The 14,981-nt window shown below is 47.3% G+C and overlaps 2 protein-coding genes across 9 annotated transcripts in view; one reads left to right on the top strand and one right to left on the bottom strand.

Moving 5' to 3' along the window:
• Positions 1-13,622, bottom strand: part of INTS9 (integrator complex subunit 9) — a 59,642-nt gene extending 46,020 nt beyond the window's left edge. Inside the window, exons 1-4 of the mRNA XM_050973195.1 lie at positions 13,523-13,622; positions 8,831-8,958; positions 4,606-4,666; positions 2,415-2,477 (exon numbers count right to left, since the gene is read on the bottom strand). Coding sequence (XP_050829152.1) covers positions 2,415-2,477; positions 4,606-4,666; positions 8,831-8,958; positions 13,523-13,531 — 261 coding nt within the window. The 5' untranslated portion in view covers positions 13,532-13,622. The remainder of the gene's footprint in view (positions 1-2,414; positions 2,478-4,605; positions 4,667-8,830; positions 8,959-13,522) is intronic.
• Positions 13,623-13,808: 186 nt separating this feature from the next.
• The window catches only part of HMBOX1 (homeobox containing 1), a 118,596-nt gene continuing 117,423 nt past the window's right edge, over positions 13,809-14,981 (top strand). For 7 of the 8 annotated variants that reach the window (XM_050972507.1, XM_050972502.1, XM_050972504.1 and 4 more), the window contains exon 1: positions 13,841-14,153. The gene's annotated coding sequence lies outside the window, so the exon portion shown is untranslated. The other variant, XM_050972500.1, reaches the window with a different exon arrangement.

Here is a 14,981-nt window from a genome sequence, read left to right as displayed (position 1 = left end):
CCCAGGGACATCTTCCACTATCCCAGATTGTTCCAAGCCCCAGCCAGCCTGGCCTTGGACACTTCCAAGGATCCAGGGGCAGTCACAGCTTCTCTGGGCACCCTGTGCCTGGGCCTCCCCACACTCACAGCCAAGAATTCCTTCCCAATACCCCATCCATCCCTGCCCTCTGGCAGTGGGAAGCCATTCCCTGTGTCCCCATCCCTTATCCCAAGTGCCTCTCCAGCTCTCCCGAAGCCCCTTCAGGCCTTGGAAGGGGCTCTGAGGTCTCCCTGGAGCCTTCTCTTCTCCAGGCAAGCACCCCCAGATCTCAGCCTGGCTCCAGAGCAGAGGGGCTCCAGCCCTGAGCTGAATCCCAGCCCAGGAGAGCCATCAGGAGGATACACACCAGCACTTTCCAACCTTAAGCATGCCACATCTCAGCACCCTAGAAGCATTTACTGATAGGCTGAAAAGGGTGTCAAAACCAAAACAAAGTGAAATCTTCCCTGGGGCTTGCAGTGATTTCACTAAAGTGCCTTTGAGCTGAAGAGGCTTAAAAATGTTTCTTGCATGTGAAGTGAGAGAGCAGAAAGTTGCCAAGCAAAGAGGGGGCTGCACATTCTGCACTCTGACATGTGTGAGAGTACTCTGCTGCTGAGACAGCCTCATCTCACCTTGTGGCTGCTGGATTAGACCCAAATCTTGCCTTGCTTTGGCAATGGTGTTCTGGAAGTGATACAGAGATTCTCTGGCTAACTGCTTCTGCAGACAAGTTTCTTCAAAAGAAGAGGCATGGAAGGAGAAGAAGTAAAAGCCTCTTTGACACAAGCTCCCTCTTATCCCGTGTTGCCAAACAGCTGCAACATTTCCACTCTGTTTGCAGATGAACCTCCTGCAGATAGGCGAGCTCAAGGTGTGAGCTGGGTGTCACAGCAGATCTCTTCCAGTGTTCATGGAGGAGATGTGGCATCTGCTGGGAATTTTGGGAAACATCTGAGAGGCCATTTTTAAAGTTCCTGCAATGGTGATATGCAGATGGTTGCCATGATCTGGTTGTAGGATGGGCTGCTGGGAAGCAGCTTTGTGCAGTGGTAACAGGAGTAAGATGAAGCAGTGATTTTCTGTCTTTCATATTCATATTCATGTGGGTATTTTCCAGCCCAAAGTAACCAGAAAGTCTGGCTGAAGCACCTGAAACCCCAGCAGATAATGATTCCAAAGAGAATCCAGCACATAAACCCCATCCTTCCCAAGATCTGGACCATAATGGCACTTTTTACACACACAGATGCTTCTCACATCCCTCAGTTTCACAGGACAGTAACCAAAAGGCTCACAAAACCCCAGAATTATTAGGGTTTGGGGCTAGTTTTTTTTTTTTGTGTGTGTGTTATTGGATTATGACAATTCCAGCTGGGTTGGAATGGTTATAACCTGTTGGAACCACTTGCCAAAACCAGTACCAGAGCTGCCAACTTGTTGGGAAGAATCATGATGACAAGAAGTGATGCCAGAGATGAGTTCCATGGGATCCACACATGGGAACAATATTGCCAGAACCTCAGCAGGCTGACAGCAACCTTCCAGGAGTGTTTTGTGCTTCCTGTCTGCAAGGTCAGGCAGAAAGGAAAAAAAAATGCCCAAAAGCAATTGTGTCTGTCTTTGAAAGACAGAGAAAACATCCCACCATGAAATGAAAGAACTGAGGGTATCACATTCTGAACACACTGAGGAAAGGGATGCTATTCCCATGCTACTCTCCAATATTTATCCCCACCTCTCTCTGCTCAGCCTTTTATATCTTTATTTTTCCTACAGCACTCCCCATATGCACTGGGTGATTCCAGGTAATCCAAACATCTTCAATGGTCATGCTTGCATTTTCTAAATCCTGAAATTCCAATAAAAACCAGCTTGAGCAGCCACTTGCAGCCATGTCTGTGGATATGAAGGCCCTCAAAGAGGCTGTAAAAGTTTTTAACCTGAAAGTGCTGCTGGCAGAAGAGCAGCCCAGCAGAATCCAACCTGGTTTAACCACAGCTGGCTCTCCAAGCATGTCCTGCATCTGTGGTTAGGGACAAGCAGCTTTCCTCACCTTCATGGCCTGCCCTCATCTAGATCAGCACATGAATCCTGCTCAGTCTGGTTGTCTTTGAAAAGCCACAAAAAGGGACAGTTCAGTCTTATTCTTGTGTCAGATTATCTGCTCAAGGAGACCTTCCTTGTCTCCCAAAACCATGGTTGAAAAGGGTTGTTTCCATCCTTTTTCCAGGGTCATAGAGACTGAAAGCACCTTAACAACACAGAGTTTTAGCAGTATTATTTACTGAGTATTAATAAATTAGCAGGAACCTGGTAATAATAATTTAACAGGTTTCTTCCATGTGATTGAATGGAGTCAGATTTTTCAGTAAGGCTTTGAACAAACTTACCTCTGGCAAGCAGAACTCAGGCACAGAGTCTACAAACACATGGCCAGAGCACTCTTTCAGCTCCTGTAAAAAATCACACCAACACAGGAGACACAAAAATACAACACAGTGTTATCCAAGGCAGCACATTTTGGGTTTTCCAGACACTTTCTTTATTACAGGTAATTTCCAGCCCATTACTACAGGACATTTATCCCCCTTCTAATCACAATTTGGTGCAGGCAGATCTGCTGAAATTGCTTTCATGGCAGATGAGGCTGCTTGGTACCTGAACTCTGGTAGGTAAAGAAAGAGCCCTGGTGATGACCAGGAAGGCAAGTTTGGAATTGGTTCCAAAAAACCTCCAACCTCTTCTGTCTTACTAGAACCTAAATACAATTTATATACCCTGTCTCAGAGTATTTGATGACACAACTTTTGGGGATCTAATTTCCACAGGGCACATTTTGTTAAACTCCAGCCCCTATTTTCTTCCTCTTTTTCAAGGCTGACATCGAAAACTTTTGTCATATGAGAAGTCACATTCTTCAGGGTGGAACAAAAATCTTCCCAACTCTCCTCACAGCACAACTCACAGGCTCCCTCCCACCCACCCTACCTTCTCTCCTGTCCCAAAGCAAGTGGTCTCAGCCAGCTTCAGACTGACAGAATTAAAGATTGAATCCAATTCTTAATAATTACAGTGCACCTGCCAACTAATAACGAATGAGCAATTACATCTAGTGGCAGAAGTCTCCTAACCTCATCTCAAGGGAGTTCAAAATGATTAAAAGTAGATCACAGCACATCTCAATGCCTCTCCAGGACTGAAGTTTTAAAACTGAGTGCTGTAACAGGAATGTCCACCTCACATGATAAAATACCCCCCTTTGACTCCTTCCCTTGGCTTTTTCCAGCATGGGTCAAAGAATTTACCATTCCAAGCACTTACAGTGGCCAAGGTGAAGTTAAGAGATGCTGCCTTTGAATTTTTAACACGATTTCCATTGCCACTGTGTGAGTTTGGAGGTTTCTCCCGAGCACCCACTGCAGCAGCAGCATCCCAGAAATTTAAATATATTCCAAATAAAACTACAGTGACACTCTGTCCATTCTTTGGAGCCCAAAGCTCTGACACCAAAGCTGGGGTTCAGGAGACACAAATTCCAGGGAATTCAAACTGAGCAACTCCATTTCTGCCCCTGAGCCTCTGCAGCCCTGCAACTGCCAGTTAGCAAGTGCTCTGAATAGAGCTGTTACTATTTTACTAACAGAAATGCTGCCTGCACAGTTTCTTTTGTCTCCAATGAGAAGAAAAATCAGGTCTTTAATCTATGATCTTCAGCTCCCTTGTCTGTAAAAATCAGATCAATCCATTTTGTCCACCTCAAAGACCCCTACAAAAGCAACTATTATCACTGTTTGCTTTAATGTTCCCATAGTCAGAGAACTGTCTATTAAGCATTTTCTCCACTGGTACCTATTGCTGCCCACATTTGAAATGTATCTGCCTATTTTACTAACATCTGACATATTTTTGTGTTCATTGTTCCCTTATGGCAGATCAAGCTGGCTGCTGCAGTGCCAAGTTTTGGATGAAGCCTCAGACAAATTCTGCCTCCAAAACTGATGCAATGAAAAGAGAGGGAGAAAAAAGAGCAATTCTGTGTCTCTCATGTTGCTGAGGAAGTTCTGTGTCTTAGAATCAGGAGGATGGAGATAATATCCTCCCTGCTATGTCCAGCAGCAGAACACATGTTGATTTCAGAGGCCAAAGCCATGCTTTTCCTCTCTGAGAGACCTCCCATAGGCAAACCATTGCCTTTCTCATAGCTCTGCCTGAAAAAGGGTACGAAACCAACCTCATTTATAGGCATGCTCTGAAGCCTCAGTGTCAGAAAAGTGAGACTGTGGAATAAAAGGCACTCTAAGAAGGCGAAGCACTATTATTTATGGAGCTTCATGAAATACAAAAATATTCACACTGACGACTTCTGCATTTTAAGCAGATTTTTTTATAATCTAGGCTACCTCTGAAGCCTGGGAGTTGCTATTAGCATTTTGTTTCAAAACGTTCTGCTCTGCAAGGACATCCTGGCTGCTAGAGGTACACAGAGAAACCTTTGGGATGAGTCAGCTCCTGCAGCACCAGCTCTCAACCTGTCAGGTGGCTTTTTGCATGGCAAGAAAATTCCAAGCATCACTCCAGTACCTTGTCCAGAAACATGCTTCCATCTTTCAAAACCCAACTGGGAAGTTTGGACAGCCTGGGGCTGGAAAGAAAGAAACAAGAAAAAATATTTCAATATGAACTGAATTATTATCAGTGGCTAAGCACAGACCTTCTACTTGGTGTCATACAGGCAGAGAACACCATTCCTGTCTCAGGGGAGTAACAGTCCCAATAAAACAGACAGACAGTTTCACTGTGGTTAAGTGTTCACCAAAATGACTTTTACAAATCATGATTATGACACTTATAAGTAAAAATAAATCTGAGGACAAGGCACGCAGGGAGTTTTTAGTCATTTATGGTGAGGATTTTAAAAGGCTCAGTGCTGCTGAGTTCCCTGTGGTGAAAGTGGATGAATAAACAGAAGTTAGGGCAGCAACAAACTCTGTGCTCAGAACAACACAAAAGCACCATAAAACTGTTCTGAGACAGAGGACAACGGACAAATATTCCCATCAGCAATGGCAGGGAAAGACTGATGCTCTGGACAAAGTCATTTATAGACACAGGTTGGGATTTTATATCCACATAAACCATGGTTTTCTGCCTGGGTGTCACCCTGAGGACCCACACCAACAGCTGTACAGGGCACAGGGGCAAGGAGGCTTTGCTGTGAACTGCAGGTTTTAAGCAATAGCAGAGCCTATTTTTCGTAGTTTCAAATGCTAATAAAGAGATTTAAAGGTAGACATTGTAATTCTGAGTTTACAGCAGCAATGGTAGCAGCATTTCTTGCAACCGTAACTGAGAGACTTATTTCTATTTCCCAGTGACATCTGATTTTTGTATGAGTCTACAACTTAGCTCTAAAGACACTCTCTGCCCAGACTGAAGTTTAATTACACATTAAAAAAAAAAGAGTAAACAAGAGAATTGAACCCACCTGAAACCAAACCCTGCAACAACTTCAGATTTGGACACAGAACCTGGTTGCAATGAACTTTGCCAAGTGCTGTGCACTAAGCTCTACAAACAGGCATGTTTGTATCCTAAAAGCACTTTCAAATTCAACATCTTGAAAATAGGAAGTGATTCAAGAGGTTGGAGGAATGCTGTGTTCAGACTAACAGCAGTATAAAAGAACAAATTCTGACACCCCAGTAAGTCACAAGGAAGGAAAAAGGGGAAATCCATGAGTCAAGGAGTAAAGACAGAAGGTAAGAGGTGAGAGCAGAAGGATCTGTCATGGAGGAGCTGTGCCAGAAGGGCAATTCCCTTCTGAGGATAAAGAGCAAGGCTGAATAAGTCTGATGACAGAAAAGATGAAGTGACTAAACGTGCCCAGTGCATTGCTCAAAAGCACAGCTAGGAGCAGTAATTTGGAGACTGAGGGGGTTGAGTAGAAAGAGTTATGGAAAAAAAAGCAAGAACAAACCACTCTGATATGCAACAACTCTGACAGACACAGGGGGATAAGACAGGAACCTTGGCTGGAAGGGCCACCTGGAGGGCTGGAGTCCAATGTCTCAACACCAGCACAAGGTCAGGTCAGTGCCTTGTGCCTTGCAAATCCCTGGATCCATCTGCGGTTTTAGCAGCACAAGGCAGAGCAGAATAAACTTGTCCTACTCCCCATAATTTACTCTAGCAAAAGTTTTGCTTTATTCATGATGAAAGAACACTAAACTGGCATCCACTGAGGAGTGAAGAGTCAGGGGAGGCAAAATGAGCAGGTGGTTCTTGTGTGTGGCTGAAAGCAGAACAAGCAACACAGGACAGAAAGGACTCTTTACCTTGAAGCCAAGAAGCAACACAGCTCCTCCTGACATCGTTTTGACATTGTAATAGAGTGATTGATTAATCCAAAATAGCTGGAACTGTCCCATAAATAATGTGAGCAAGTGTGTCATGGCTAGACAGGAAAGGTTAAGAGCTTCCCACATGTTCATTTTACCGTTTTGCATTTGACTTTGGCGCAGGGGAGAAAACTCCAGTTGACAAACCTCCTTCAAAGCAGAGGAGCATAAAGAGCTGGGCAGCTGCAGGTGCTGTGCACATGCTCCATGGGCTGGTGGGAACAGGGAATGCCATTTCCAGGGCAAGGGGGAATCTAAATACCTTTGCACTGGCATTTCTTTGAAGAGCAAAGAACTCTAAAAAATGCCCAGTCCCTTTAATGCCACAAACACTGCAGCACTTTCCTCTCTTATAGATTAGAGCAGGCTCTCAAAATATTTGCTCAAGGAGGGTCCCATGCCAGGTATGACAGAGGAGTGAGCTGTGTAGCAAAGATCCTCTGTAATATCACATATTTTGGCAGACCACGTACTGAGATTTGCAGAATCCAAAGGGCTCATGGATCTTGCTGGAATCTCTGGCTAAAGACAGCAGAGAGAAGCATGGCTGCTCTCAGGTTAAGGTCTCACTCACGTCCATCTCCAATAAGCACATCTGGTTCTGAGAGGATACAGCTGGACAGAACACCAGATGTGACAGACCTGTGTTTAAATCCCTCAGGCAGTCAGTCCTTCCTGTCACCTTACCTGGCATCTGATGACAATGTCAGCTCTTTGTCACCCCACCTTATGTTGATAGCACACGTTTGAATTTCAGAGCTGTTTGGACATCATGGTAATGGACTCCTAATCTCAAATGGTACAACTATGAGTACTACAGAGATAAGGACTTTGCAGTGGCAGCCACATTCCTCCTCACATTTCTGACTTATTTCCACAACTCTCTGCAGGACACCTGGTTTACAGAGAAGATCAATTACTCGCCCAAGTCCATGTGCTCAGGCCAATCCTTGCTCTAAGGGGTGTTCAGTCAACTCACCGACAAGATTGATTGGATTTAAATCCAAATGTTTGCTCCAGTTCCACTGGGCCATCAGGGGTCAAATCTGACATCCTCTCTTATTGAGTTTGAGTCATTTTAGTGCCGACATTCTGGAGGTGCTTGGGGAATTCCAGGTTGTGACCTGCAATTTGGCTGTTCATTCCCAGGGTCTGCTATCAGCAGACAAAGCTGCCACATCCCAGGGGAAAGCTGATTCCTGCTGCTCTAAAGAACCTCTTAAGCCTTTGTTCAATCACCTCATTTTGCTACTTCTACCTCTCTCAATTTTCTTTTTTTTTTTTTTTTTTTTTTTGGGGGGGGAGAGCGGGAGAAAGCAAATGCAAGGCAATTCTGTTTGTACCTGGATTTCCAAAACTTTCAAAATCTATTACTGCACCAGTTGGTGCAGTCAGCGGCTGCACTATGGAATGGGACAAAAAATGACTTTCACACTGATCCCTCTGATGGCATCTGTTGCCTCTCTACAGCAGATCCTGAACTCCAGGTTCTTGCAGAACAATGCCCACATTGTCTATTCCTTTCCTCTACTTTCCAAAAAAATAACAAATCATAGGAAGTGTTGGACAAACTGCTTTAACCTCACTAGGTCACTTAGGAAACTCCCTTTTCCAATTGTATTTTCCCCCTCAATCAAGCCTTCCCTGAGCCCAGAAGTTAGTAAATAGCTTTTGAGAAAACTCCTACTCCTCCCCATCACTGAGAGTGACTTATTTCCACCTCTTCAACTGCTAATTTTTGTCATTTATTCAATTTACACAAAACATGTCACCCTAACTTATTACCCTAATTAGTCTAAAAACTTGGGGAAATACAACTTTGTAGCAGGGCACAGAAAGGAGATCTCAGGATTCTGTTCTAGACTCTATTTTTGTTTCTCTGCTCTTCCAATCCCATGCCCAGCTGCACTGCCCTTTTATTTATTTAACTTTTAAAAGGGAACAATTATGCCATGCAGGCAACTAACAAGGGCTGCTAAGTGCTATTTTTCTTTGCATTAGTCTGTGCTCTGAAGAACAGCCTGAGAAGATGGTGGTTAAACAGGACTTGCTCCACACACTCCATCGCAGTTACCCATTTATCTCATCTTGCATGAAGAAGCCAGAAAGATGACAGATATGTGACCTCACTTGTGCTGAGCAGTTGCAGCAATACTTTACTGAAGCTTAGAATAAATTATCTAGAAAACCCAATCAATAAATCCATAAAATGTCTTCCGTCTACTGAGCCAAAGGACGTTATTTTGATAAAGAGAATTTTTAAGTGAACAAAGTCTATTTATGATATCAGATGATGCTGTTCATTTGTACCCACCTCCTCCCTCCTTCCAATACACCATTTCAGGCTCAGCACTCCAACTGCAACCCAAGAAGATGCAGACTAAGTGCTGACAGGCCACAGAACTCACCTCTGCACCAGAGGCAGTGGGAGGAAATTGAGGGTAGACGTCATATCCAGCCCACAGTCCAGCATGATGGTGGTGGATTTGAACTTGAGCACGTTGCATGGCAAGGTTGGATGTCCTGACAGGCAGTACTGGAAGAAGAATGAGCAGGAGTTACTCAGGACCTTTCAGAACATGACCCTTCCCTGTGTGCTGGGCAGTGGTGAAGCCACACCTTGAATCCTGTGTCCAGCTTTGGGCTCCTCACTGTAAGGACACTGAGAGGCTGGAGAGTGTCCAGGGAAGGGAACAGAACTGGAGAAGGGGCTGGAGCACCAGGAGGGGCTGAGGGTGCTGGGAAAGGGGCTCAGCCTGGAGAAAAGGAGGCTCAGGGGGGACCTTGTAGCTCTGCACAACTCCCTGACAGGAGGGGACAGACAGGGGGAATCCGGCTCTGCTCCCAGGGAACAGGGATGGGGTGAGAGGGAACGGCCTCAAATTGTGCCAGGGGAGGTTCAGGTTGGACACCAGGAAGAATTTCTTCATGGAAAGGGTGGACAGGCAGTGGGAGGGGCTGCCCAGGAACGTTTGGAGTCCTCATCCCTGGAGGTTTTCAAAGAATGACTGGATGTGGCACTCAGTGACAAGATGGGATCAGTCACAGGTTGGACTCGATCGTGGAGGTCTTTTCCAACCTCAGTGATTCTGTGAACGGAGTTCACAAACTGCCTTTCCCCCCTTGTTTTCAAATGCAGTTCCTTACACACCAAAATAAAACATGATTTCCCACAAATCTGTGTCCCACAGCTGTGTGTGTTCACTGAGATTTCCCCATGTCAGGGTATTAAGGGGCAGATTTTCTTCAGACAGTTTTTCTGATACCAAGGGTTAAGTGGATGGCAAAGCTCTTCTTTCTGATTTAGGACACATGCAGAATATCTTTTTTTCTTGCAATCACCTATTTTCCCCAAAACCCCAGAAAAATCAGCTTCTTCCAAACTCAAACCTCATGGTAAAACTTGGCTAGAAAATTTGAAAATGACTCGAGGTAGACAGGGAGGCAGAGATGCCCTGCAGGAACACAAGATTTTATTTTGTTAAGAAACCTGCCCCAACACCCCCTGCACAGGTGCAGCAGCTCTGGGGCAAGTTCTCACCTGCTTTTTGTCTTGCTAAACACAAACAGGAAGCAGGAGGGACTGAGCAACCCCACCTGAATGGAAGGGTTTGTGTATCCAAATCCCCAAGGCTTTGCAAGCTTAATGAGCCGGTGAGCAGGTGATGTAGGGGGCACTTGAGCATCATTGAGATGCAGCCACCTCCTGTCTGGAGTGACAAACATTTAACCAGGCGCGGGAGCTTTGAGGGAGAGCAGAAGGGAAAGGTCGGCTTTAAAACGTGGGATTAGAGACAAAGGTCTGAGCGGAGCGCGGCCACCTCTGCGGGAGGGTTCCTCTGCTCCGAGGAGGGATTTTTGTATCTCCACTCTCCCAAGTCTGGGCATCTGGCAGCACAGCCACGCTCAGGTGGTCAAACTGGAGCTTTTAAATTCAAGTTTTTGTCAATGAAGATGAAAAATACCACTTGTTTGGCCATGCACTGCACTAAAAACAGACTCGGTCTTTTTCTAAGTCATTTATCCCTTAAGCTTGTGTTCTATACTTCCCTCTACCAAGTGGAAAAAAGGAAGATGAATAATGTAATTTTCTACCTCTGCTCACAATAATGTTAACACAGGACTGCAACTGTCTGGATTAACAGCCCTCAAAAAGTCTATTTACATACATTCCTCAAAAACCTGCTTTAAACTGTATTTAAAGAGTTCAACAGACTAAGCCTCAAATATTAAATTTAAAATATCACAGAGAGTTTTGTTTTAAATTCACAAAGCCTTAATTATTAAGGGGTTATATCACATTTTGTCTTTCTTTTAGTAAAGTTTAAAAAAATATGCAAAGCCAAGCTGGTGAAGGAGTGAGGAATTCACTTGGTTTATTCACAAATGTAACACTCTCACGTGAAATTAAGTTCTCACCAGACCAGAACTTTGACAAATGAAGCTATAAATTGAAGTAAATAGAAAGAAATGAAGGGAAAAATAAGTTCTATTTTTGTGGCTTTTAAACTATTGGTAATTAAAAAAAGGCAATGAAATATCACCACTTTTATCAGCAAAATATTTTCTTGCCCTTTTTTGTAATCATGAGTAGTATCACAACCCTGACATCTATGATCTAACTGGAAATTCCTCCTCTTTTCCTTCTTTAAAAGCAGCTAAAATCATCTCTCTCTGTGGCTGTCAAGCTGAGGTAAATGGATTTCTGGGAGTCAATGGATTCTTTCTACCAGATTCAAACAAAGTGACAGAAAAATAAAAAAGGCAATTTGTATTTTCTATACAGCTGTTTGCAGAGGTGACATTGCTGGGCCTGCACCTCTGTGAGAATTTTGGATTAGGAATCCAGGAATAGAAGTGTTTGCACTATGTGTGTCTCTATACACATTATAAATGTTATCATTTCCACACAATTTATACTTGTTACTGTTTAAAACAGATCCAGAGCTTTCACTCATGCTCCTGACTGGACTAAAATGCAAGTTTTTTGTTCCAAGATTTGCTTGCTTCCAGCTTGATTTCCTTATGGCTAAAGGCTGGTGCAGCCAACACACAAAGGTGCCTCATCTCCTAACTCCAAAAGTCACGTAAAAAATGACACAAAAGGCATAAATATGCTCAGCTCACAGCTTTCCTGGAAGGATTTGCAAACTGGATGAAAGTTTGGCAGTGGGGCACAAGTTGAGGGGCTGATTCCAGATGCTGAGGGCCTGGGAGAGGCAGGTTTTCCACAGACATCCCATGCCATGAGCATCTCGTGGAGGGCAGAGTGACAGACGAGGGAGATGGTGGCTCAAACTTGCAGCTCCAAAACATTCAGAGTTGTGCAGGTTAAAGGCAGAGCTTGGAATTCCAAGTGAAGCCAACAAATCCTGCAGTGCATTCCTCCAGTATTAGTATCACATGCCAGCTTAAAATCTGGGGGGGAAATGAGCACTGAGGCTTGCCTGAGTCAAAGCACACTTGAGTTTTTGGGAGACTGAGGCTTCCAATGGATTCTGAATCAGACCTGGAGTCAAAATCCCAGAATGGTTTGGGTTGGAAGGGACCTTGAAGCTCATCTTATCCCAGCCCCTCTGCCACGGACAGGGAACATTCCACTAGTCTCTCACCTCCACCCTATTCTTCCAAACTCAACCCAAATCTATGAGAAAAGAGGATAAAAAGCATCTGACTTCTCTCCTTACAACCCTAAATTCAGACATATCTCCAGAGAAATATAAGGCGAAGAATCTCAGTAACTGAATAATATTTCTCAGTAACTGAATTTAAAAACAGGTCTAAAAATGTTCCAATACAGACTCCAGACAGTTTGTATTTCCCCTCTCTACCCCTTCCCTCTCTCTGTCCCCATGCAAGACTCTAAACATTAAAAGAGCTCTGCATTTCCACTGGGGTCTTTATTACGTAATGATTTTCCAGTTTGCTTTTCCCCACTGAATTCTATCAGCCTCTACAATCACACCCAGAAGTGCTTGACTGTGCAGAGTCTGTCCCACTGGAAATATTCATCCCTGGACAGATCCTTATCACACAGGTAAGATTAAGCAGGATCAAGCTCCTTGACCACCTGCCTCTGGAATTAATTGTACACACTTCCATGAAGAGCAGTTTCCTAGAAGTGTTAAAACAGCAAATTTACTTCTATGAAGCTTTGTTGTAACACACTGCTCAGTCTCAAAACCAAGAGACAATCTTAAATTGAATAACGGTGTCACTTCAGATTAAATAAATCAAATATTATGCTCAGGTACGTTGAAAACTGCTTGGGTTTTCACCTCCAGACCAAGAACTGCAGCACATTGTGTGAAAAAGTTCTTCCTGGAAAACAAAGCAGGTCCTGAATCCCAGGTCTCTAGGAAAGTGAAACAGTTCAAGAGACAAGACCAATATCATGGGTCATGTACTTTCTGACAGAAGACTGTAATATCAGAACCAAAACCCCTGTCAGAAGCAAGATGCACCCTTGGCAAAGCTGTTCCAGGCTGATTTATTTTATTTTTTCTTTAGTATCTCCCTACATTATCACACTGCAGACGGAAAACTTTATCACAAACCACGGGCATTTATTCACGTTCCTCGCAGAGCCCAGCAGAAGCCACACGTGCAGGGGCACAGCTCCACGCCGGACTCATGTTTAACGCCAGGAAGGCTGAGAAACATTTCCTCCTCCTCCAGGACCCTACTAAGATTTGATGCCATCCAACACCTCAAACGCGGGTAACCGCCCCCTCCCTTACCCTCCCCGCTCAGGGCCGACCCCCGCCTTCCCCCACACCTCAGGGCCGACCCCCGCCCCTCCCTCAGCCCCTCCCCGCCCCACTATCACCCTCTTATCCCTCAGTTCCCCCCCCCCCCCAACTCCTCAGCATTTCCTCCCCGCCCCACTATCACCCTCTTATCCCTTAGTTCCCCCCCAACTCCCTCAGCATCTCCCCCCCACCCTTTTCCCTCAGGCCATTCTCCAGCGCCTCAGTTTCCCCTCACGCTCGGCGAGGCTGAGACTGCGCAGCCTGGAGGCGACCCCAGGAGCCCTCCCGCCATCGGAGGAAGGCCGAGCCCCCTCTCCGCCCTCACGGCCGCCCGCCACGGGCACTCACCAGCTTCATCGCGTCCCCCGGTTCTATTTACCGGGACAATCCTGCCCCCCCTTCCTGCCCGCCCCACCGCGCCGCGCCCCGGGGCATCATGGGCGTTGTAGTCCCGCCTCCCCTCCGCCCTAGATAACGTCATGACCTCCCCACGCATGCCGGGAGTTGTAGTCCGCCCCGAGAGCAGCCCCGCCGCCCCATTGGCGCGCCGCGCGCCTGCGGCATGCTGGAAGTTGTAGTCCGGGCGCCGCGGGTCTTCCCGTCACCCTGGGGAGGGGGAAACTACAAGTCCCAGGGTCTCACAGCTGCAGCAGGTGGGGGCTCGGATGTTGATATCAACATGGCGCTTGTCAGACAGACAAAGACAGTCGGTCTGGTGTGATTGAGCCAAAAAAAAAAAACCCAAAAAAAAAAAGAGAGGGAGCGGGCGAGGAGGAGGGAGCGGCAGGAGGAGCGCCGGGCGGGGAGGGGGCTGTGTCCTCGGGGGGCGTGGGGGGGCTGAGGGATTTCCTCCCCCCTATTGTTCTCGTCCCTCCGCGCCCCCCGGTAATCTCCCCTCAATCTGGGGCGGGGGAGGGCGGGGGGATCCCCCCAGTCCCGCCGGTCCATGGTGAGGCGGAGGCGCCGGCAGCACCCAGAGGTGAGTGTCGAGGGGGGATACGGGGGGGGGAGCGGCGGCGGTGGCGGCGAGGGGAGGGGGCGGGCGGGTGGGTGGGCTGGAGGGAGGGAGGGCAGCGGGAAGGGGTCCCCCCTTCGCCGGCACCGCCGGGAGTCGCTCCGAGCCGGAGAACGGGATGTACGTGAGGGGGGCAGCCGGGGGCGGGTAAGGGTGGGCAGGGGCAGCCCCTCAGCACGGGCGGCAGAGTTGGAGCCGCGGCTTTGGGGGGTCCTCGGGTGCCCCGGATCGGGGAAGGAGGAGGAAGGTGTCCCCGGGAGGCTGCAGCGGGAGGGCAGGGCACCTTTGGGGTTTGCTGTTTCTGCCATTTGTATATTTATTCTGATTCCTCCCATCTCCCGGGTGTGGGGCACGGAGTGGCGGCCGCGGAGCCCCCTCAGCCTGGGTGGGTGCTGCGGTTTGGGGGTGTTTAGGTGTTGTTCGCCGCGGAGTTTTGGGGTGGGCTGGTGGGACCCCCGGCGCTCCCTGTCCCGGGGACCCCCGGGGACGGCTGGGGAAGTAGGGAGGCTCCGACCTGTGCGGATGGAGCCGGGTACGGGGCCCCCTCGCTCTGCCGGGGAGGTCTGCCCTGAGTGGGGCTGTGCGAGAGCTCCGGGGGCTCCTTTTCGGGAGCTTTGTGCTGCTGGAGGTCGGGGAACGGGGCTCAGGGGGGCCCCGAACCCCGCCGACTCCCAGGGCTGCCAGATCTCTCTGGCAGCTCCCGGGGCTTCGGGAGGCTTTCGGGGAGGGCAAAGGCGTGGAACCCCCGAAGGGTGTCGGTGTGCTGGAGTTTTACGTGGGAACGGGTGGGGG

Source organism: Serinus canaria, chromosome 3 (genome assembly GCF_022539315.1).
Source record: "Serinus canaria isolate serCan28SL12 chromosome 3, serCan2020, whole genome shotgun sequence".
In the NCBI taxonomy this organism is placed as follows: domain Eukaryota; kingdom Metazoa; phylum Chordata; class Aves; order Passeriformes; family Fringillidae; genus Serinus; species Serinus canaria.
The sequence above is the reverse complement of the archived record's forward strand: the minus strand, read 5'-3'. Positions and strand labels throughout refer to the sequence as shown.